The following is a 25009-nucleotide window of genomic DNA, read 5'->3' on the forward strand; positions in this document are numbered from 1 at the left end:
AATTTCCCAGCTGCCCCAAGTCATGTGACTTGTGCTCTGATAAACTTCAATCACTCTTTACTGCTGTACTGCAAGTTGGAGTGATATCACCCCCCTCCCTTTTCCCCCCCAGCAGCCAAACAAAAGAACAATGGGAAGGTAACCAGATAACAGCTCCCTAACACAAGATAACAGCTGCCTGGTAGATCTAAGAACAGCACTCAATAGTAAAAACCCATGTCCCACTGAGACACATTCAGTTATATTGAGAAGGAAAAACAGCAGCCTGCCAGAAAGCATTTCTCTCCTAAAGTGCAGGCACAAGTTACATGACCAGGGGCAGCTGGGAAATTGACAAAATGTCTAGCCCCATGTCAGATTTCAAAACTGAATATAAAAAATCTGTTTGCTCTTTTGAGAAATGGATTTCAGTGCAGAATTCTGCTGGAGTAGCACTATTAACTGATGCGTTTCGAAAAAAACATGTTTTCCGATGACAGGATCCCTTTAAACTCAATTTTACTACAAAACGGAAAAAAAGTGTGGGGAAAATATACAAATATTGGGTTGTGTGCGTGACTTACACCCCCTGTACAGATAATAGAAATCAGCGTGTGTGCCAGCAGAATGGAATGTTATTTTACAAGGAAAGGGTTACGTAGGAACACAGGGAGGGTCTGCCCCATAGCAACCAATCATAGGATTATCATTACTCTAACTTCTCTAAACCAGTGCTGCTTGGTTGCTATGGGTTTCAAATTTAGCCCAAATTATTATATAATCTCTGAAGTCCAAGCTTCGCCAAATCTGCCCCAAGAGGCGAGATGTAGGTACTGCAGCAGCACTGGACTGTTCAGGATTATCAATCACATAACTCAAGACAAACAAAAAAAAAAAACAAAGGACTTTGCCATTCTGTATAAATACCCCAACTGGTGAAGACATTGGGACCTTGTTAATTTAATTTGCTGTGCGTACAAGCGTACGTCTGTACTGGCTGCATGTAGTTCAGTAGGCTTCTATACAGTACTAATGTTTATACCAGTAGTACAGTCGACTTAAAGGAATGACTGGACGGGTCTGTTTGCGACTTTCACGTGGATTTCTGACGGTAATGGAGTGTGAGGTCACCACCGCTCTTCCATATGAAGTGCTTTACAGTCCGAAGGTCCATGTTAGGGTCTAATATCTGAAAGGACGATAAGAAGGATTTGTGGTCATTCATGGTACATTAGCAAGTTCTAGGATAATGACTTCAGCAATGTTAGGGTGGAGGTCTTTTATAAAGAGCTCACTATCTGTCTGACAATAAAGTTTCAGCCTAAGTACATATTTTTTTCATTTATAGATGGCATAGAGTCAAAACCAAGTATTTGCTCTTGCATTATATACTTTACCGTTTGTGCTGCCTTAAAGGAGAAGGAAAGGCTAAAATGAAGTAAGCTTTATCAGAAAGGGCTATATAAATACACCAGTAAACCCTCAAAGTAATGCTGCTCTGAGTCCTCTCAAAAGAAACACCACATTTCTTTCCTTCTATTGTGTACTCATGGGCTTCTGTATTAGACTTCCTGTTTTCAGCTTAAACCTCCTTTCCCCGGGCGTGAGCATGCTCAGTTTGCTCCTCTCCCCCTCCCTTTTCCCCATTCCCTCCCTGCTGTAATCTGAGCCCAGAGCTATGAGTGAGCAGGGAGAAACTCAGGCAGGAAGTGATGTCACACCAAGCTAATATGGCAGCTGCTATCCTAAACAAACAGAGAGAGGTTCTAGAGCTGTTTACTCAGGTATGGTAAAGCATTCTGCAAAATAAATATAGTGTTATAGCTTGCACTATTGTAGCTAATCTTGTTGGCAATAAACTGCTTCGGTAGCTTTCCTTCTCCTTTGATAAATATTTCCAACAAAACTTTGCTAGCACCAACAAGCTGCTCTCCCTGGCTTTGCAGGTCAGTCAGCAGAACAGAGAAATTTGTATTGTAGGAACTGAAGTTTAATTTACCTGCGCACAGACAAAGCACTTCGATTGGCTACCCACAACCTATATTGCTTCTGGACTAGGACCATCACTCATTTGTATTACAGACCAGAGCGGTCACTCCAATAAAATAAATAATCCAATTTAAATGAGGCTCTATTATCAGTGCCTATGTGATGAGAGCAATTTAAAAAAAAAAAAAAAAAAAAAAAAAAAAAATCTGGGCACACATCACTTATTAAAGACCATAGCACTCTCAGGGTGGATTGCTGAGGTTAAATTTAGGAAAGCACCGAATACAGGATTTAGTCCAGGATTCGGCCTTTTTCAGCAGGATTCGGATTGGGGGCGAAGCCTTGTGCCTGGCCTAACTGAATCCTAATTTGCATATGTAAATTAGGATTGGGAAGGGAAATTGTGTAACTTTTTGCCACAAAACAAGGAATTTGGTGCATCCCTAGTTCAAATGCACAAAACTGCCCTAAAGCACGTCTAACTCAAAAGCAAATCAAAACTGAATTACCTGGTCCTGACAAAGAAGCTCGATCTTCTCTTCTGCCAACACAGCGATATCTTCCTCTTTTTCTTGTTCTCCCGGCTTCTCGTTATTGGACGAGCTCGTTGTCTGAGACTCTGTATCCACGTTTATTATCTTCTCGTATACATGTTCCATCACTTTCCTGACTTGGAGCATGTCGCTTGCTGACAATCGGTCTCTGGAAAGGAAGGAATTATATATTTATGTCTCCATAGCGAAGGCAATCATGTTTTCATACATACGTAGCCTCCTTAATAGCTAAAGAAAGCCAAACCTAAGGTTGGGCTTCAGAGATGGCAAGTCCTAGCAAAGACTGGAATTGGATGTCACGGATAGGAAGTGTATGGGTGTGAATCTCAGTGATAGGAAGTATACCCAAAAGTTATACCTGGATAATCTCAACTGAAGTAGGTAAACAAAATAATTATTATTCTTTGCAATCACCAATGTGCATATACACAGCATAGAAATAAATTAAGATTACAATAAAAATGGTTTTTGGAAGGGCCCCTATAACACATTGGGGTCATTTAAAAACACTGGGCAAATTTCTACCTGGGCAGTATCCTGTAGCAACCAATCAGTTTGTTTTTTTTTAAAGGAGAAGGAAAGGTTAAAATTAAATAAGCTTTAACAGAAATATCTATATAAATACACCAGTAAACCCTCAAAGTAATGCTGCTCTGAGTCCTCTGTCAAAAGAAACACAGTATTTATTTCCTTCTATTGTGTACACATGGGCTTCTGTATCAGACTTACACCTCCAGGGCTAGGGCTTGAGCATGCTCAGTTTGCTCCTCTCCCCCCCCATCCCTCCCTGCTGTAATCTGAGCCCAGAGCTATGAACAAGCAGGGAGAGACTCAGGCAAGAAGTGATGTCACAGCAAGCTAATATGGCAGCTATAAACAGAGAGCTTCTGGAGCTATTTACTTGGTATGATAAAGCATTCTACAGAGTAGATATAATGTTATAGCTTGTACTATTGTGGCTAATCTATTGGTAATAAACTGCTTTGGTAGCTTTCCTTCTCCTTTAAGCCAGCTGCAGGGTAAGCACTGAAAGTAATCATCTGATTGGTTGCCATGGTTTACTGCCCAGGTCCAAATTTGCTAGTGTTTATAAATGACCCCCATTGTGTTAATTTGACCCATGTGTTGCAAAACGAAAGAAGGGAGCGTAACAAGAGTTATCTGCACAAAGATGAACATCACACTGGTGAATGAATGAAACATAATGGAATGATATACACTTACTTTTTCAAAGTTTTTGCACCGGAAGATGAATGAGGTTGGAGGTAGAAGGGGATTTTGTTGAATTTCGGCATATTTTTCTAAAATAAATTAGCAAAAAATTGAATGTTAGTTGCAGGCAAGTAAGTTTTTAAACAGTTAAGACACACGCCCAAATAAACACTTACATCTACAGTGATATCGATCACCCACTGCGGCACGGTCTCATTGAGAAGCATGGATTCCGTTTCTCCACCAGAGTCTCTACATAATAACCTAAGGTAAACAGATCAAGCAACATGTAAAAGATCCTTGCCAAGAGATCTCACATTGATTAAACCTTCTACAATCAGGATTCTCAACCCATGAGTGGGTGACGCAAAAATGTTTTAATGTATTATTGTGATATTTCTTTCAACAACGGAAAATATTCATTTACCTGAAAAGGGTGCGGCCTCCAGCTTCACCAAAGATAACTGGTGTATGTGGGGGCACTTGGAAATACCCATTGCCTTTCTGTACCCGGTTTTCTTGCTCACCATTTGCCACTATCCAAAAAAGATAAGAAGCATTAAGGATGAAGAGGTGGTCTGAGGCCTAAATTGGTAAAACATAGACCCCACTGGCAACTTGTGACAAGCTATTGGGAGCATTTCGACCACTTCGGCTTTTCAACTGGGGACATCGATGGTCATTATATCCCATTAGCCAGTGTATTTTCTAGTTGCTCTAGTGACCCTACTATCTAAATTGCAGTGATTCTCACTGGTAGTGTGCTCCCAATCCACATTCACAAAATGTCGTAACTATATGTTACTGGGCCCCACTGCAAATCCAATTAAGGACCCCAAAATATTGAAAAGTTGGCCTATTTCACCAAGATATATTGAAATTGCTAATTAATTAGGGCCTCACTAGGCCGTCTAGGATCCAGGGACCCTCCCTGCAACTGCAGGGTCTCCTTAGTCTGTTGTTACACCCCTGCATTGACATATAATGCAGTTAGGACCCATCCTATTTGGTCAGCAACCAACTGCAGCGAGCTTGCTGGAAGCTCACTGGGATATTTGCAGAGACCCCCCCCCCAACTAGTCAACACAGAGCCAAGCGCACAACCACAGTTGCCTTTTTTTACCCTGCGTCAAACAAACTTTTGCTAACATCCTTTACGACACCATCTCAGCTAGAGGTAACCCTACCTGCCCATGTCCTGTTTCAGTTTCCCTTAAAGTAACAGTTAAGTGTAAAAATAAAAACTAGGAAATGGATAGGCTGTGCAAAATAAAAAATGTTTCTAATATAGTTAGTTAGGCAAAAATGTAATGTATAAAGGCTGGAGTGACTGGATGTGTAACATAATAGCCAGAACACTACTTCCTGCTTTTCAGCTCTCTTGCTTTCCACTATAGGCCATAACAGGTCCTTTTGAATCTGAGCTGAATGCTGAGGATCAATTGCAACCTCACTGAATAGTCATGGCCCCCTTAAAGTCACTGACTAACTCAGAGTTAGAGAGTTGAAAAGCAGGAAGTAGTGTTCTGGCTATTATGTTACACATCCAGTCACTCCAGTCTTTATACATTACATTTTTGGCTAACTATATAAGAAACATTTATTTTGCACAGCCTATCTTTAAAATCATCAAACCCATCAAATATGTAGACACAAAAAAGCTCCTTTACCATGATTCACTTCATTTTCCTCTTCTTCCATGGGATTAATGTGGGTTCTGGGCCAAAACTCCAGCAGGGCTTGTAATAGGAGACCTCCAAGGTTCACTTTAAAAATTAACAATAAGAACAAGTGAGTTATAAATGCCGTGTCTGCAGTCTTCAGATTAAACAGACCTCATTAGAAACTGTGACTGTTCAACAGAACCACTGAATATTGAGTGGGGTCTACGCCCAGTAGTTTAAATGGCTAATATTTCATGTGTTTGTGGGATTGAATGTGGCTGTAGGAGTGCAGTAACCCATGGAAACTAATCAGATATTTGCAATCAGCCTTCTACCTGCTGAAGAATAGTGAAAGCGACCTGTTAACTGGTGCAAAGGTTAATGTAGTGAGGCAGTGTTAATAAATATACCCCAGTGAAGGGTACCTGTAAAACGCCTGAGATTAGCTACCGACGCTGGAATGCTATTCACAAGCAAATGATCAATATTGGGGGGATTGTAGAACACTCCAGGTTACAATTACATTAAGGGAACAGTAAACTAATCAGCAGAAATGATTTGATCAAAGTAGCAATCAGTGGCGTAACTAGATATTACTGGGCCCCACAGCAAATTATTTTTCAGGCCCCCCAAAATGTTTAGAGGTTGACTTGTTTCTCCAATATTTATTGAAATTGTATATAAATTAGGGCCTCATGGGGCCCCTTTACCTCCTGGGCCCCCCTGCAGCCGCAGGGTCTGCTTCCTCTATGGTTACGCCCCTGGTAGCAATATCACAGCAGCAAGAATACAGATAGCTGCAATATTACATACTTTTAAAAGAGAACATTTGTAAATTGACAAGCAAACAATTTGAACTTGGATCTCACATTTTGGGTCAGATCCATCCGGACTGCTGAATCCAGCATCCTTCGCAGAAACCCATGCAGCAAAGCAGTCGCTCTCATCTAGTGTTATCGTCAGCATCTGACAAGTAAAACAGCAAAGCTTACCCAGAGCAGATTGCCCCAGAAAGAGATGTACTGGAAATCAAAGCCCTCTCCTGCACACCAACATTGTAGGCTATGCTTGTATACTGCCTTAAATGGCCAGTAAAAACTGAAATGGGCATAATTATGTCTTTGCACAACAAACCGGGCCAGTTTAACTGTAAAAGTGCTATAAAATTCTGATTAAGGCATCATTCAGTAGCAAAGCCGAAAAAGTGTGTTTTTGATTTCTAAGGACCAGTAACACCACATTTTTTTTTTAACACTTGTTTCCCCAAAAAATAGCTATAATGATAGGTAAGATTACTACCCCTTGGCTTTTTTCAAATCTTCAGCTTGAATTTAAGGATTCGGTTCGGGATTCGGCCAGGATTCAGCCTTTTTCAGCAGGATTCGGCGGAATCCTTCTGCCTGGCCGAACCCTAATTTGCATATGCAAATTAGAGACGGGGAGGGAAATTGAGTGACTTTTTGTCAGAAAACAAGGAAGAAAAACATGTTTTCCCCTCCCCACCCCTATATCGCATATGCAAATTAGGGGTTGGATTCGGTTCGGTATTCGGCCAAATCGTTCGCGAAGGATTCAGGGGTTCGGCCGAATCCAAAAAAGTGGATTCGGTGCATCCCTACTTGAATTTGACAAATGAAGTGCCCCATAGGAGAAAGGCGAAAATGCATCTTAATTCAGACAGCTTTGGGGTTAATGTTATGAGCATAAATTTAACCTGCAGACGCTGGAAAAAAAAAAAAAAAAAGCTTAGGTGCTTTAGGTTATCAGTACGATGCCGACATCCGGTTCAGCGTACAGAGGAATTCAAGCTGCGTCGCATTTTCACCTTCCTCCTGGGGCACTTTGCATGTCAAATTCAAGCTGAACATTTTAAAAACCTATTATTATGGCTGTTTTGAGGGAAATTAAAATTGGGTGTTTCTGTTCCTTTAAAGGAGAAACAAACCCCTTATTAAAAAAATGCAAGTCTGTAAAGTTGGGAGCACCTTCCACCAATAGAGAAACAAACAAATGATGTTCAGGGTCATATAGAATACATTATTTATTAGAGAAAAGAATGACCACCAAAAATGCACCACCCCATTCGCTATTAATTCCCATGAGCAAAATGAAAACTTAACGTTTAATGAATATATTAAAATGGTCCAGAGTAATGTTGAAAGTTAAAATTACAATTAGGGAGGCGCACAGTATGGGCTTTATCTTGCAGTGGAGCCTGGATACTCAAGGGTTAACAGTTATCAGAAATGAAAGGATTATGTAAAAAGCATCCTCTGCCAGGACTGATTGCAGCCCCTGTAGAAATCGGTGCAGCCAACTCTCCACACCCACCACCACCTCTCCCATGAGTTTGTGCAAGGTTGGTGAGATCAGGTTGATGTATATCTTAGTGTGGGTTCCGGTGCCATGCCTAATTGAACTGGGGCATTAGCCTCCCCTAAAAGACTCATGAGAGCCAATACTGCTGTGACTGCGATCATGGACCAGCCCACAACCACCCACGAGTTAACCCGGATATCAATGGTGACGGCCGTTTAGCCCAAAAACAGCTTGCCCTGCCTAAACTGATCTAAAAAGAACCAGCGCCTGACACGCGTTTCGCTCGCTGAGCGAGCTTTGTCAAAGGCATTATCTGAAGATGATCTGAATCTGCAAAATAAAAGTTGGGGGCATGTGCCTGGGGTAGGTTTTTTTTAATAATGGGTTTGTTTCTCCTTTAAGGATAAATCAAACTCTCAGGATGCATACTGGAATGAGTTCCCCGTTTAACATACCAGCCCATGGGAATCAGATTTATTATTGGAAAAAAAAAAAAACCACGTTCACAAATATACACTTACTCCAGTTTTCAGATCAACTGAGAACCAATTCGGTACATAAACCATCTTAAACCTTTTCTTTATTTCTTCTTCAAAATCAACTTTTCCCAGATCCTCCACTTTGCACGCCTGAAAACAAAAGAACAAAAGTGAACAGTATGAGTGGATGTTGGGATGGCCCAACACAAGTCAATCTGAGTAAAAGTAGAGCCAAACTGGATTGGGCAATCAGTGTGGCCATATTCTATGTAGCAGCCTGCGGTGCGTAAAACCGGTTCAAACAGTGTTGTCACTCAGGAAACAGCAACAATGACAACAGAGATCTCAAGCATCTATCATTCCTGATACATAACCTTATTATATCATACCTGATATAACATACCCTGATAACCTCTCTATGCATACCCTGATATGCATTGTAGTCTAGAAAACCTTAGACTGTAGGCCTCCTCTCTTCACCCATTTTATTCTCTAAATCGTTTCTCTTTATCTACTATAATTTATCCATTCTTCCATTTCTGCGCTTTCTTCTCATATAAAAATTGAGAATGTGTATGGTATAGGCAAATGGCTTGGAAAGCAGGAGGGCCCACCAGGTGTTTTGCTGGGAAATTGCTCATCCTACCACCAGCAACTGCCATAAAGTGTTTCCAAAACCATTGTGAAATTGCTGCAGACATGCAAGGTTATTAGGTTATTTTTTTACATCTGCATGTAGTGTCTTATGTCTGTCACTATGCCCTCTGTTATAAAGACCCTTTGTGGTGCTTGTGTTCATCACAAGTGGACAAATGCAACAGACGTTACTCATGGTTGCGACTGGAGCAACCAATGAGCTGAGAAGCAGAAAAGTCTGATGCATTTTAGGTCAGCAGCTAATAATAAACCGAGAGCTAAAATCAAAACATTAACCAGAATACCTTTCCAAGGAAAGATAGGGTAAGGGTGCATCTTACCTTTAAAACATCCCAGTAAGCCACATTGTTATTAGTGTCTTTGGTTAATATGTGCCTTTTATCATTGAGAATATTGCACTGGATGATGCTAGCTCCCCCTACGAAGAGAAAACAGTCTAATTAAGTGACATTACACAAGCAACATTAACATTTTGTATAATGAAATAAATCCAGCAGTGTTACCTTTAATAACCTGATCAGGCTGGGTACAAATTGGGCTGAGCGGAGTGCTGCAGTCATTCTCATAATCTCCAGAAGTTCTGAAGTTCAGGATACCTTTGATAGGCTAAAAAAAACAAAACATATGTCAAGATGAACTGTTTTGAGTTTAGAGCTGTATTAAAAGGGGTACTCACCCTAAAAAGCAGGTTTTCAATATACAAAATGTAAAAAAGGTTTATTGGTTTCAAAGTTGTTGGTAAAAGTTATTAAAGGGGTTGTTCACCTTTAAATTAACTGTTAGTATGATGTAGAGAATGATATTCTGAGACAATTTGCGATCTCTTTTCATTTTTTTATTATTTGTGTTTTTTTTTAGTTATTTAGCTTTTTATGCAGCAGCTCTCCATTTCAGCCATCTGGTTGCTAGAGTCCAAATTACCCTAACAACCATGCACTGATTTGAATAAGAGACAAGAATATGAATAGGAGAGGCCTGAATAGAAAGATGAGATAAAAAGTAGCAATAGCAATTTACAGAACATTTGCACTACACTGAGAACTAGTTTCCACTACACTGTTCAAGAGTCAGAACCAGAAATGGGAATGACAAACACCAGATTCAAATGCAATAAATCACTTTAAAATCACTGCAAAGGTGTATATTCCGAATAAAGAAAAGTTGCATTTTCTTTGGTTAAGAAAATAAAAACAGAATTTGGATGGTTTCCCTTTAATCAAATGCATTCATAGCACCAGTTTACACTACTATAATAAACAGACAAAGAATGATTAGCGGATAAACTAAAGCAGGAAGCGGAAACTAAATGTTTTATATCAGTTTTGCTTCTTTAACATTAGAAGATTAAATACAAAAACAATCGATTCCCTTTTTTTTGGGAGAAGAATCTTACCCATTTATTTACAGAGGATTTAGTTGTTGACACCCAAAGTGCCACAGGAGGGTCTGCTGACCTATCCAGTTCCATCTGCAAAAGAAATCAGACACTTAAGGGGTTATTTATTAAAATCCAAATGCCAAAAACTCGAAAAATCTGAGTTATTTCTTTTTTTTTTTTACTATAAAATTGCGATTCTTTTGTGAGAAAAAAAAAACTCGAATTTTTCAGGATTAATTATACCCAAAGGATGGAAAAAGTCTGAATCCGAAAATCCAGCATTTTAGACCTGCCGAGATTGTATATAAGTTAATTGGAGAAGTCCTGAAGATATTCCGTTCTGTACTAGGTGTCATGCAATAACCCAAACATTTTGTGGGTTTTCAGGCAAAAATCTGAAAAAAAATCATAATTTTTGCATTTTTCCAGCACACGAAATTTTTGGGGAAATGTATTGATAAATAAGGGGAAATAACCTGTTCAGAAAATAATGAGATATTTTCGGATTTTGATAAATAACCCCCTTAAAATCACAGGTGTTTAAAGGGATTCTGTCATTTTATTGTGTAGTTTTTATTTCTAAATTACACCGTTTACACTGCAAATATTCACTCTACAATATAACATTTAATTCCTGAACCAGCAAGTGTATTTTTTTAGTTATAATATTGATGTGTAGGTGCATCTCAGGTCATTTTGCCTGGTCATGTGCTTTCAGAAAGAGCCAGCACTTTAGGATGGAACTGCTTTCTGGCAGGCTGTTGTTTCTCCTACTCAATGTAACTGAATGTGTCTCAGTGGGACCTGGATTTTACTATTGAGTGCTGTTCTTAGATCTACCAGGCAGCTGTTATCTTGTGTTAGGGAGCTGCTTTCTGGTTACCTTCCCATTGTTCTGTTGTTGGGCTGCTGGAGGGCGGGAGGGGGGGATATCACTCCAACTTGCAGTACAGCAGTAAAGAGTGACTGAAATTTACCAGAAAACAAATCACATGACGAGGGACACCTTTGAAACTGACAATATGTCTAGCCCCATGTCAGATTTCAAAATTAAATATAAAAAAAAAATTGGTTTGCTCTTTTTGATTTCAGTGCAGAATTCTGCTGGAGCAGCACTATTAACTGATGCATTTTGAGAAAAAAAAACTATGTTTTCCCATGACAGTATCCCTTTAATGACAAAATCAGACAGGATCAGATAGAAATTGACCTTGCAATGAGAAGTTTTAGTTAACAAATATAACATTTTAATTTACAGGTATAAAAGTCACTCTTAACTGCTCCACCTGCTACTGAGCCAGACAAATAAAACCAAGTACAGACTCAATGGCTGCGGGAGTCACAGAATAGAAGGGATATTATGGGGGTTCTAATATATGTGTGCAATTTTAATCCAGCATAGTGAGTGGTTGATGCAGGATCTTTTCCATTAGTACTAGAAGATGAAGCAAAATCACCAAGCAAACCCACCTTTAGAACTGGCGCTTTCTCTTCACATATAAGCAAGCGAATGTCAGGATTCCGTAGGTCTGTACAATAGATCTTCCGGTCCCTCCCTCCTGAATAGACATGTGTGAAGCCTTCATTAACCTGGAGAGCCCAAACCCCTTCATCATGGACGCGGTAGGTGGCTATACACCTTTGCTGACCCAGAGACCACAGTCGGATTGTTCCATCGGAGCTGCCTGAGAGACACTGAACAAGTTGTATGAATTAACACATGAAACTAGTCTGTTTCCTTGAGCAAGCACTGAATTAGGCTTCAGCATTTCAATACTTTTTTCCATTATTTTTTTTTTTGTTTTTAGCAGTTGACTTTGGACAAGACTGTAATTACCTGTGTCCCATCTTTGTTTAACAGCAGAGACTTTACATTGTCTGTGTGTCCTTTCAGCTTCATCAGCTTTTGGCAAGTTCTTGGATCCCAGACTCTTAAGACCTGTGACGCAAAGGTAGATTTCACACAGCTATAGAACAACGGCATGGGGACATGTGGCTGCATGAAGTCGTGGGCGAGTGACTGTAGTGTAAGGTTAGTGCAAGTGTGTTTCACTAAAGCTGAGCATACAGAGGATCATCTGCTTTCCTGCTGAGGTCGTCAAATGAGTGGATTGTTGCATGGTTTGGTCACTCATGCACTGGGCTGATTCGACTTTTAGCCCTCAGTATGGTGATAAGATCACTGGTACATGGGCTGGTATTTTCTAACCTGCCCAATAGATAACTGGACAATTTACTGCCAGAAATCTGTTGGGCTGCATGTCAGGAGACCACCACACACAAGCCAATAAGCTGCATGTAAGGCCACCTTAAAGGAGAAGGAAACCTAGTCAGCGCAAAACCCCTCCCCCCTCCCGTGTGTTGCCCACCCTCCCTCCTCCCCCCGTCCCACTGGGCAAATGCCCCTAACTTGTTACTTACCCTTCTGCGCAGGTCCAGTCCAGGGAGTTCACTGACGACATCTTCTTCCACGCGATCTTCTTCCTGCTGTGAACGGCGTTTTGGCGCATGCGCAGTAGGATCATTTCGCCAGTACGAATCTACTGCGCATGCGCCAAAAGTCACGCGCATGCGCAGTAGATCGTACCTGTGAAATGATCCTACTGCGCATGCGCTGTTCAAAGCAGGAAGAAGATCGCGTGGAAGAAGATGTCATCGGTGAACTCCCTGGACTGGACCTGCGCAGAAGGGTAAGTAACAAGTTAGGGGCATTTGCCCAGCGGGACTGGTAGGCCAGGGGGGAGGAGGGAGGGTGGGCAACAAACGGGAGGGGGGGTGGGGGGTTTGCGCCGACTAGGTTTCCTTCCCCTTTAAAGAAACATTTCAGAGTAAAAATAAATACTGAGGAAATAGAAACATGTTTCTAATATAGTTAGTTGGGCAAAAATGTAATGTATAAAGGCTGGAGTGACTGGATATCCAACATAACAAAACAGAACGCTACTTCCTGCTCTTCAGCTCTCTAACTTGGAGTTAGTCTGCGTCTTTAAGGGGGGCCACATGGGACATAACTGTTCAGTGAGTTTGCAATTGATCCTCAGCATTCAGCTCAGATTCAAAAGCAACAGTTCTATCCTATGTGCCCCCCTCAAGTCTCTGATTGGTTACTGCCTGGTAACCAATCAGTGGAAAGCAAGAGAGCTGAAAAGCAGGAAGTAGTGTTCTGGCTATTATGTTACACATCCAATCACTCCAGCCTTTATACATTTTTGGCTAACTAACTATATTAGAAACATTTTTTATTTTGCACAGCCTATATGTCTAGTTTTTATTTTTACACTGAACAATTACTTTAACTGTGTTTTTGTGATATTAAAAAAGCAGACAAATGAGGACTTAGTGTGATTAAAAAACTGTTTGGTGATCAAGACAATATACGCGCCTCTTAAAACCTGCCTAGGGCCAAAGTATATTCCTAGCAGGATTTGTGAAGACTGTCTCCAGCAAAGAAATGTACACTGGAAGCCGTAGAACAAGATCACTACCTTTTCTGTAGACCCAGAGACAATTACTGTTCCCATCTGGTTCATCGCAAGACTGTAGATAGAATCTTTGTTTCCACTCAAAGAAGAAGCTAAGTTGAAAAAAGAAAAAAAAACAAAAAACTTTAAAGGCACAATACATTGCCTGGGTTTTCTGGCTGAGCTGCATTTGGCATTCAGTAAAGAAGACTACTGTATTATTATTTAATCTAAGCCACAGTGATATCAATAATTGCCATCAGATATTTCAAAGACTGTTGTTGTCTGATGATTTAATACCTCTATAGTAGAAGGTATGCGGCAGGGGAACACTGCGTGTGTGTGTGAAGATTGAGGAAAAGCATTAGACATTGTCCCTGCAAAGTGAATGGAAATCAGTTATATGGTGACGTAGCACATACCAGCAACTACCATTTTCTTTAAATAGGGGTCGATTTCTAGAATTTTGGCCCCACCCATGGAGCAAAACCAGAAAAGCAGCAAAGCACAAGAAAATGCCCAGCGTGCCATCTCCCTAATGTTTATGGACTATGCTTTGCTGCTAGAAAGATTCTTACTGGCGACAAAAAGATTTACTTATTGGTGACAGTATGACATCATATAATTGTTACTTACTGGTGCCAATATCACTGGCTGCACTGCTAGAATGGAAACATAAATGTGATAGGATGGTTTCTTGGGCTGTCAGACAGCGACTATTACTTACTAGTGACTGTGTTGTTGGAGGCAGTCAGTGCGGTGAGAGTATTTACATCCCAGAGAAATATCTGCCTGTCCAGTCCTGCAGATGCCACCAGTTCTTTATCTTTTGCATAAGCCAAAGCTTTCACATAATCCTGCAGTACCAAAGAAAACATGTACATGAGAACAGGGTAATCACATTCAAAATAAAGTTAACATCTGCATTCCTCTTGCAAAAAGTTGCAGCACATATCAGCTACTTCTTTACTCAGGGTTATTCTTGCACTGTATAGAGCACTAGAGGTCACATCTAGAATATGCCGTACAGTTTTGGTCTCCATCACTCAAACAGGACATTATTGTATTAGAGAGGGTACAGAGGAGGACAATTAAGCTGGTAAAAGTTATGGAACATCTTAGCTATGAGGAAAGACTGGCCAAACTGGGAATGTTCACGCTGGAGAAGAAGTGCTTAAAGGGGCGATTCACCTTCATGTTAACTTTTAGTATGCTATAGAATGGCCAATTCAATTGGTCTTCATTGTTTATTTTTTTATAGTTTATGAATTATTTGCCTTCTTCTCCTGACACTTTCTAGCTTTCAAAAGGGGGTCACTGACCCCCTCTAAAAATAAATCCTTTGTAAAGCTACAAATTTATTGTTATTGCTACTTTTTAATAATCATATTTCTGTTCCGACCCTCCCCTATTAATTTTGCATATTTTCATTTCAAATCAATGCATGGTTTCTAGGGTACTTTGGACCCTAGCAACCAGATTGCTGACACTGCAAACAGGAGAGCTGCTGAATAAAAAGCTAAATAACACAAAAACCACTAATAATAAAAAATTAAAACCAATTACAAATTGTCTCAGAATATCACTCTCTACATCATACTAACAGTTAACTCAAAGGTGAACAACCCCTTTAAGATTAGGGATGCACCGAATCCTGGATTTGGTTCGGGATTCGGTCCTTTTCAGCAGGGATTGGATTCGGCCAAATCCTTGTGCCTGGGCAAACCGAATCCAAATCCTAATTTGCATATGTTAATTAGGGGTGGGAAGGGAAATAAAAAAAAATGTCCACTTTTTCCTTTCCCACTCCTAATTTGCATATGCAAATTAGGATTCGGATTGGTATTCAGATGAATCTTTCACAATGGATTCAGCCAAATCCCACATAGTGGATTCGGTACATCCCTACTTGAGATATGATAAATATTTATAAATATATAAGAGGACCATATAATAATCTCTCTAATGCTTTATGCGAGAGCTGTGAAGATGTGGAATTGTCTCCCTGAATCAGTGGTAAAGGCTGATACATTAGATAGGTATAAGAAGGGGTTGGGTGGTGTTTAGCAAGTGAGGGAATACAGGGTTATGGGAAATAGCTAGGGTTGCCACCTTTAATGAAAAAAATAACCGGCCGGTGGGGGGCGGGTACAAAAAGGAGGCGGACCATGATGAAAAAGGGGCGGGGCTATGCAGCACAACACAAAAAGGGGCGGAGCAACATCGCAGCGATGCGAAGAAGACTACAAAAAAGGTAAGTTTTGCGCAAATGGGGGCAGGCCGAGGGCTTTTTTTAAAGGATATTACAAATTACCGGCAACTGCATTGCCGGTAAATTTGTAATACCGGCCCCGGCCTTGACAGGTGTTTTACTGGCTAGGCCGGGTGGCAACCCTAGAAATGGCTCATAGTACAAGTTGATCCAAGGACTGGTCCCATTGTCATTTTGGAGTCAGGAAGGGATTTTTTCCCCTCTGAGGCAAATTGGAGAGACTTCAGATGGGTTTTGTGCCTTCCTCTGGATAAACAATCAGTTAGGCAGGTTATATATAGACGTAAAAGAAGGTAGACGTGTTTCTTTTTTTTTTTACCCTAACTTACTATGTTACTTAGTAGTATAGTTATGCCTCAAAAGGCTGAATTTAAACACCTGTGTGAAACTACAATGCACAGTTATACCATTTTTGGTAGCACAATGAATGTAACTAAAAGAAGGAACATTGTATTTAAGACTGCACTCTTTGCATGTCACTTATAGGAGAACCAATTGATAACCCACCAGCACATCCTGGCCTTTCATTCAAAATTGGCCCGGTGGATGGTAAGAGGGATCAGCACCCTCCAAAATATATCCAGCAAGAAGAAAGAATATCGGCACTAGGGACCCCATGCGAGAGGGACAAGCCCTGCGTGTTTATTACAAAGTTACGTTTTGGGGGCGTGCCCCATTGTCTTATAGGAGAAAGCCACTCATAATGAAATAAATACATCTTACCTTGTGTGTCCTTAAGGTGGACATACAAAACCCCTTGTGTGCATTCCATACTTTAACGGTAGTATCCGAAGATGCAGAGATTACTGAAAATAAAGCATTCAAGCATTTTGAAACACAATAGAGATTCAGTGTGACAACATGGATTCAGTACAGCAATATTTGTGTAAAGGGCTAGTAGGGGAAAAGGCAAAAGCACCATAAAACCTCAAAATACATTTTTCCAGTGGGGTATATGACAGCACTATGGTCCATGTAATTACACCAAGGAGAGGGAGCTCTAGCTGGCCTTCCCTGAGGGTTACTCGAGTTAATCCCAGAAGTTAGGAGTCTGATAGCTTTTTCTAGTTTCTGTATCCTGACAATGGGGACTTTAACCAAAATGTTAAGATTTTGCCTCAAAATGTTGAATAAACACATCCAAAACTGTTGTGATAGCCATATGAATCCTGTGCCTTCCAGCTATTAAGAGGCGGAGCATTCCTTTCTTACCCATTTATGTAATAAAAGGCACTAAATTTGCCCAGGAGCAATAACCAAGAGCAACTAATAATAATAATATTTGTTTTTAAATAGTTGACCAGTAAATGCTTCCTGCCGATTGGTTGATATGGGTAACGTGCTTCTGGGCAAACTTAGTGCCTTTTATTACATAACCCCATTAGAGCTTCACGGAACAGTAACATCAAAAAATAAAAGCGTTTTAAAGTAATACAAATACAATGCAGTGTTGCCCTACACTAGTAAAACTGCTGTGTTTGCTTCAGAAACACTACTATTGTTTATATAAATAAGATGCTGTGTAGCAATGGGGGCAGCCATTCAAATGAGAAAAGGCTCAGGTTACACAGCAGATAAGCTCTGTAGAACATAATGGTGTTAACGGTTATCCACTATTTAACCTGTACCATATAGACTTTTTTCAGTTTCCGCCATTGCTACACAGCAGCTTGTTTATATGAACTATAGTAGTGTTTCTAAAGCAAACACATCAGTTTTACCAGTGCAGGGCAATACTATAGTGATGTGCGGGTCGCTAATTTCTCGTCCTGCACCCGACCCTAACCCGCCCCCTCCCGAACCTACACCCGGCCCGGGCACAGCTCCTGCCCTTTTTATAGACCCGCGCCCACCCCGCAGTGACGTCACAAAAGGGGCAGGCGGAGGTCTAGAAATTCCGGTGCCGGAAGCCGGCAGTACTAGGTCGCCGACCCGAAGATTTTTTGCAGGAGTCGTCCCAAACCGGACCGACCCATGGGTTTCGGGTAGGCCCGCACATCACTACATTATATTTTAATTACTTTAAAAAACACTTTAATTTTTTGGTGCTACTGTTCCTTTAACAGAAAGGTAAGTGTCCTGTACAATCCAACACGTACCTGAATTTTACAAAAATCCAAAATACTTACACGTTTTGCCATTGCAGCAGAGGACAATGTCATTGACCCAATCGGTGTGATGTTCCATAGACGCGATATAAGGATCTTGCTAAAATATAATTAAAAGACAAATATGACAGCTTCAAGCAGGATGAAATAGAAAATCTAGGTTAAGAGAGAGACAAGTATGACAGTAACTAGTGAATGCTGCACTCTTTTGTTGTGCTTTGGTTTGTGATTTGCCTTTCCAAGCTGCAGTTGGCACAGACACACAGTCAGAGACAGGCCCTTTCTGCATAAAGCAACACGGATTCATGGCAATCCATTTATTTCTCTCTTCTATTGCAGGCTACAAATTAACTGAGGAACGTAATGAAGAGAAATATCCCTGTGCCAGTGAGCAGACATTTGGAGTCTTTATATTTCTTTGCAGCTGCTCTGTTCCATCTTTGAAAGAATGCAACATTTTAGTGGAAGACCATTCCATCAAGGAGGGGGGATTAGTATGACACGTGTCACACCATGAGGCACTTAATGATAACCGAATCAGGTATTTAAATGGGTTGATCACCTTCCAACACTTTTTTCAGTTCAGTTGGTTTCAGATAGTTCCCCAGAAATAAAGACTTTTTCCAATTACTTTCTATATTCTATGTGTGACTGTTTCCCTAATATTGAAGTGTATAATTTCATTTTTCAACTTCTAAGGGCAGGGACACACGCTGCTATTTCAGGAGATTAGTCGCCCAGCGACTTCTACGGGCAACTAATCTCCTTCCCGCCGGCTAGAATGTAAATCGCCAGCGGGACAGAACTAGGATCGCTTTGGCTTTCCGAAGTCGCCCGAGTTCCCTTGTGAGGCAACTTCGGAAAACGAAGAGTTCAGAGTGCCATCCCACTGGCGATTTACATTCTAGCGGGCAGGATTGGGGAGATTAGTTGCCCGAAGAAGAAACGATTTGTCACTGGGCGACTAATCTCCAGAAATAGCAGCGCGTGTCTCTGCCCTAAAGCTGCTCTGGGAGGGGGGGTCGCCGACCCTGTAAACTTTTCTAAATTGAAACATTTAGTTTATCTATTTCTTATCTTTGCTTCTGCTGATAAAAATCCTTGCATTTCATTAAAGGGGTGGTTCACCTTTAATTTATTGTTAAGTATGTTATAAAATGGCTAATTCTAAGCAACTTTTCAATTTGGCTTCAGTATTTATTAATTATTTGCCTCCTTCTTTTGACTCTTTCCAGCTTTCAAATGGGGGTCACTGACTCCCATCTAAAAATATATGCTCTGTAAGGCTACAAATTTATATTACTCATCTTTCTATTCAGGGCCTCTCCTATTCCAGTCTCTTATTCAAATCAGTGCATGGTTGCTAGGGGAATTTTGACCCAACCAACCAGATGGCTGAAATTGCAAACTGGAGAGCTGCTGAATAAAAAGCTAAATAACAAAAACCACAAATAATAAAAGAATGAAAACCAATTGCAAATTGTCTCAGAATATCCCTGTCTACAGCATACTAAAAGTTAATTTAAACAACCCCTTTAAAGGCAGCGGTTAGAATTGATGAAATAGTTACTAATACCCCAGAGATGCTGCTGAGAAATTTATCAACCAAATGCTGCACAATTGTAACATTTCAGAGTCTGCACCTGAATTACTGAGCTCAAGCACCAGACAGGGACATTCAACTATAACGGTAAAAAATTAAAAATGGAAAGTAATTGAAAAAAGTCTATTTTTTTTGGGAACAATCTGAAAAAAATGAACTGAAAAAAGTGTTTGGAAGGTGAACAACCTCTTTAAAGGAAAACAGCCCTTTAGCAGTAAAGATCTGTGTCTCCAAAGATGCCCCAGTAGCTCCCCATCTTCTTTTCTGCTGATTCACTGCACATGCTCTGTGCTGCTGTCACTTACTGAGCTTAGGGACCCACTCACAATATACAGTACACATAGAATAGAAATGTCACAATATAAGGCTGATTAGTAATTAATACAGATAATTACTACATGGCAGCACAGAAACCAGTGCAATTAGCATCAGAATTTAATAATCAGCAAACCTGTAGCATCAGCTTATATTACAGACCAACCTCCTTTTCTGCTGGACAATTAGTGACAAGCCCTAAGCTTAGCTTCTCAACAGCCAATCAGAGCCCACTAAGCATGTAAGTGTCACAGACACTTTATAAGATGGTGACCCAGGGGTGCTCCGCCAATGAGGTGAGTTGAGGCACTAGCCTCAGGCGGCAGCGCCCCCCTGGTTGCCATCGGTTTTCAACCAGGAAATTTGGCTCTTCTAGTGCAGAGTGTGCAATTGTGCTCTCTGCACTAGCGACGTGGACCCCCCCGACCGGCGCTGAAAGTGAGTGCCACGGGGAGGCAGCAAAAACAAAGGCAGCCTCAGGCGGCAAATTGGGCAGGATCGCCCCGGTGGTGACTCCCTGTGACAAGTTTGAAGTCCTGGATGATTGCTGCTATTTACAAGCTGAAACTTTAGGCTGGTGCAATAAATTCATTTAATAAAATATGACATTTTTAGCCACATTCATTTTTAGGGTTTAGTTCTCCTTTAAAATATTAAATTAAAATGGGAACTACGAGGGTTAAAGAGAAAATAAAGATGGTCATACTGGGCTAATAAAAGCTGATGACTTGTCCCCTGCAGATCAAGTAGGCAGCTTATTGGTCAATCTATGGGGGCCTGGCCAGCTAATATCTGTGTATTGACAAACGGAACTAGACGGCCAACAAGCAGACATACGGGCAGAAAGAAGCCAATAAGGCATAGTGCTCTGTAGCAATTCAAAGCTTCCAAAACATCCAGTCTGAGGAGCCAAGTGACTGATCCATGTTATTGATTGTAATATGAGAGAGACAGTTTCCATTACCGACATCAAAGTTACAAGACGCACAGACAATGCAGAGGGACGGCTGCTTCAGTCATCGTTGTTCTAATGACTAACATGTTACATGGCATTTCCCATTAAGAAGCACATGCAAATAACTGAGCGTGTTCCCTGTGCTGCTGCCCATGCTTCCCTAGCGCCTAATGACTTTATCCCACTGAGGATTAACCTTGTGCTGGTTGACATTCCATATCCTGATGATAGAATCCCGGCCCGCTGTGAAGAGCCTGTTCAGCGCAGGATCCAGCTGCAGTGCATTCACCCCATTGCGATTGTACTTCTCCACTTCATCTCTGATCACATACGATACCTGGGGCAGATACAAACAGTTCAATAGTGAATATACACTGCAATACAATCTAATCATTGCAAACACTTAGTTGCTGTTTGCTTGAATTCCACCCTGGGTCTCTTTGCTTCAGAGCAGTCCAAAGGTGGGAAACCTCAATGTAAAAGCAAAAAAAATACAATCCCATTTTTACTTTATTTAATAAAAAAGAAGCTTTAATCAAAAAATGTGTACCGTTTTTATAAGAAACCTGACTGTAGGCAGTGAAATTTTCCCTTCATTTATGGCTGTGGATAGCAATTGTCAGACGGTCCCTAACTGCTGAGCAGGGAAACAATCATACTTATGAACAGCAGGGGGAGCCCCCACCTTACTTCCCAGCCATGCAGAACTCAAGCAGCTTTGTTTGTTTCCCTGTAGAGCACTCGGCTACTGTATAGAGATTTGTATGGGATTTTATTTTGCCTTTACATCCCCTTTACTGTTTCCAACTCCAGCTGCAGGGACAAAGATCATGGAGCCAGATTTAAACAGATAAACTGGGATTCTATTTGGGCATTATTTTGCTGCAGCCACTGGTTCTGCAGAGTTGGAGAAAGTTTGTATTAAACAATACAAAAAGTATAAAATCCACATTAGATGACGACAACACAGGACCCAGTGCAGTCTGTGTATTCTGATTATTAATCAGTCTTGTTGTATCGGCTTCTGGCAGATATTATTTGACTTGTGCTGTTTTGATAATTTATGACGATCCCTAAGCAGCCCAGACCACACTGAGCATGTGCACACTCTTGGTCCTGCAAAGATGTTTAACAAAGTTATGATTTATTTTTAAGATGGTGACCCCCTGTGGCCAAATTTGAAAGCATAAATCATTTGTTTGATTAGGCTTCTGGTGCAGTAAGTTCATGTTTATGTTTAGTATACAAAATACAGCATTTTTAGGCTTATTTTATTTTCGGCTTTACTTCCCCTTTAAAGAGATAATGACACCAGAAAATAACCTTTTTTTACATCCATCATAACATTATCTTTGAATGTTATATATAATTTTGCCATAAAAGTATTTGCCTGATGCATTTACATCAACTTTATTACCCCCCTATTCCTCTATGAGGGGGGCTGCCATATTTGTGACAAGTTGAGAAGGGACAGTCCGGTTGGCAAACAGGTTTAGGAACTTCAAGTAACAATTACTTACAAAAGCAGAGCGATCAGCAAAAAACTATCAACGTGACCTATATTTTGAAAAGAACATTTTTGAGTGTCAGTATCACTTTAAAGGGGTTCACCTTTCAATTAACTTTTAGTTTGACATAGAGAGTGATATTCTGAGACAATTTGCAATTGGTTTTTACTTTTTTTTATTATTATTTATGGTTTTTGAGTTATTTAGCTTTTTATTCAACAGCTCTCCAGTATGCAATTTCAGCCATCTGGTTGCTAGGGTCCAAATTACCCTAGCAACCATGCATTGATTTGAATAAGAGACTGGAATATGAACAGGAGAGGGGCTGAATATAAAGATGAGATTGTTCCCCAGAAATAAAGACTTTTTTCAATTTCTTTCCATTTTTATTTTTTTACCGTTTTTTCAAAATCTAAGTGGGGTTGCTCAGTTTCCAAACACTTTTTTTTCAGTTCAGTTGTTTTCAGTTTGTTCCCCAGAAATAAAGACTTTTTTTCAATGACTTTCCATTTTTTTTTTAATTTTTTACTGTTTTTTCAAAATCTAAGTTTAAAGTAAACTGTAACAATTTTACAACATTTATTTGATCTATTTCTCAGCCGCATCTCTGGAGTATTAGCAACTATTGTATCAATTCTAACAGCTGCATTTAAAGGGGTTGTTTAAATAAATTTTTAGTATGCTGTAGAGAGGGATATTCTGAGATAATTTGCAATTGGTTTTATTGGTTTTATTCAGCAGCTCTCCAATTTGCAATTTCAGCAATCTGGTTGCTAGGTCACAATATACTCTAACAACCATACATTGATTTGGCTGAATAGAAAGAGGAGTAATAAAATAGCAATAACAATAAATGTATAGCCTTACAGAGCATTTGTTTTAGACAGGATCAGTGATCTCCATTTGAAAGCTGGAAAGAGTCAAAAGAAGGCGGCAAATAATTAAAAAACTATAAAAAAAGAACAAATGAAGGCGAATTAAAAAGTTGCTTAGAATTAACAATTCTACAACATACTGAAAATCAACTTAAAGGTGAACCACCCCTTTCATACCTCCTTAAACAAAAGTATTTGATGTATTGAAGTTCTCTCCTATTCATATTCCAGTCTCTCATTCAAACCAGTGCCTGGTTGCTAGGGTAAAGTGTACCCTAGCAGCCTGATAGCTGCAGAAATTCCCAACAGGAGAGCTGCTGAACACAAAGCTAAAGAATTTTAAAAACAACAAGTAATAAACATTTGAAGGCCGTGGAAAGCTGTCCCACACCATTATTGCCATTACACCAAACTTGCTCAGCATTATTTAGGCATGTAGCTCTCTCCTGGCATATGCCAAATACTGAATCAGACTTCTAGGATTCCTAGTAAAGAGCGATTAAAGGGGTGGTTCACCTTTAACAATTAACTTTTAGTATGTTATACAGGTATGGGACCTGTTATCCAGAATGCTCAGGACCTGGGGCTTTCCGGATAATGTATATTTCCGTAATTTGGATCTTCATACCTTAAGTCTACAGGAAAATCATGTAAAAAATTAAATAAAATAAAAATAGGCTGGTTTTGCTTCCAATAAGGATTCATTATAACTCAGTTGGTGTAGTACTGAATTTTGGATATTCAACAATAAGCCCATACACGCAATTGGTTATCAGATATCTGCTTTTCCATCAATGGCAACTGTGAGGGTGCAAGCCTGGACAACAGACATCCTGCAATAAAACAATCCTTACTGCAACAGTAATGTCCATATCAAAGAGATGCAAATAACGATCAAGTACAAGCGCTACTGTTTTATTATTACACAGAAAAAGGAAATCTTTAAAAAAAAATTGGATTTGGATAAAATGGAGTCTATGAGAGACAGCCTTTCCACAATTCTGAACTTTCTGAATAACAGGTTTCCAGATAACCGATCGCATACCTGTACAATGGGTAATTCTAAGCAACTTTTTTATTAGCCTTCATTAATTAATTTTTTATATTTTTTTTCTTCTGTCCGTTCCAGCTTTCAGATGTTCTGTAAGGCTACACATGTATTGTTATTGTTGTATTACTCCTCTTTTCATACCTCACCTTCCTATTCATATTCCAGTTTCTTATTCAAATCAACGCATGGTTGCTAGGGTAATCTGGAGCCTAGCAACCAGATTGCTGAAATTACAAACTGGGGAGCTGCTGAATAAAAAGCTAAATCATTTAAAAACCAGCAATGATAAAAAATGAAAACCAATGGCAAATTGTCTCAGAATATCACTCTCTACATCCTACTAAATGTTAACTCGAAGGAGCACAACACCTTTAAGTACAGTGGTGGCAACGTTTGCATGTTAGGATTGCGTGATACACAGACAGGCTATTACTATAAGCCATGATTGTCCCACGAGAACATGCAATTATAGAGAGGGGGACTGGATATGGAAATATAGCATACTTATACCATATACATGTTTATCTTATGCCGACAGTCACATTTCATCATTTCACAGACTCTTTTCTTCAATACTGATGTCAGGAATATTACTTTATATCTTGTGTTCTACGCTGATGACAGGAACAT

The 25009-nt window shown here is 40.1% G+C and overlaps 1 protein-coding gene across 1 annotated transcript in view; it reads right to left on the bottom strand.

Annotated features, from left to right (window-relative positions):
* Nucleotides 1-476: 476 nt before the first annotated feature.
* Nucleotides 477-25009, bottom strand: part of wdr48.L (WD repeat domain 48 L homeolog) — a 29490-nt gene continuing 4957 nt past the window's right edge. Inside the window, exons 2-19 of the mRNA XM_041565777.1 lie at nucleotides 21142-21282; nucleotides 18094-18172; nucleotides 16688-16770; nucleotides 14420-14549; nucleotides 13717-13805; nucleotides 12069-12170; nucleotides 11702-11926; nucleotides 10247-10321; nucleotides 9357-9459; nucleotides 9174-9271; nucleotides 8239-8346; nucleotides 6268-6364; nucleotides 5405-5500; nucleotides 4162-4270; nucleotides 3911-3998; nucleotides 3747-3823; nucleotides 2478-2670; nucleotides 477-1168 (exon numbers count right to left, since the gene is read on the bottom strand). Of these exons, the coding sequence (XP_041421711.1) occupies nucleotides 1073-1168; nucleotides 2478-2670; nucleotides 3747-3823; nucleotides 3911-3998; nucleotides 4162-4270; nucleotides 5405-5500; nucleotides 6268-6364; nucleotides 8239-8346; nucleotides 9174-9271; nucleotides 9357-9459; nucleotides 10247-10321; nucleotides 11702-11926; nucleotides 12069-12170; nucleotides 13717-13805; nucleotides 14420-14549; nucleotides 16688-16770; nucleotides 18094-18172; nucleotides 21142-21282 (1989 nt within the window). The 3' untranslated portion in view covers nucleotides 477-1072. The remainder of the gene's footprint in view (nucleotides 1169-2477; nucleotides 2671-3746; nucleotides 3824-3910; nucleotides 3999-4161; nucleotides 4271-5404; nucleotides 5501-6267; nucleotides 6365-8238; nucleotides 8347-9173; nucleotides 9272-9356; nucleotides 9460-10246; nucleotides 10322-11701; nucleotides 11927-12068; nucleotides 12171-13716; nucleotides 13806-14419; nucleotides 14550-16687; nucleotides 16771-18093; nucleotides 18173-21141; nucleotides 21283-25009) is intronic.

This window comes from Xenopus laevis, chromosome 6L (genome assembly GCF_017654675.1).
Source record: "Xenopus laevis strain J_2021 chromosome 6L, Xenopus_laevis_v10.1, whole genome shotgun sequence".
NCBI classification, from domain to species: Eukaryota; Metazoa; Chordata; class Amphibia; order Anura; family Pipidae; genus Xenopus; species Xenopus laevis.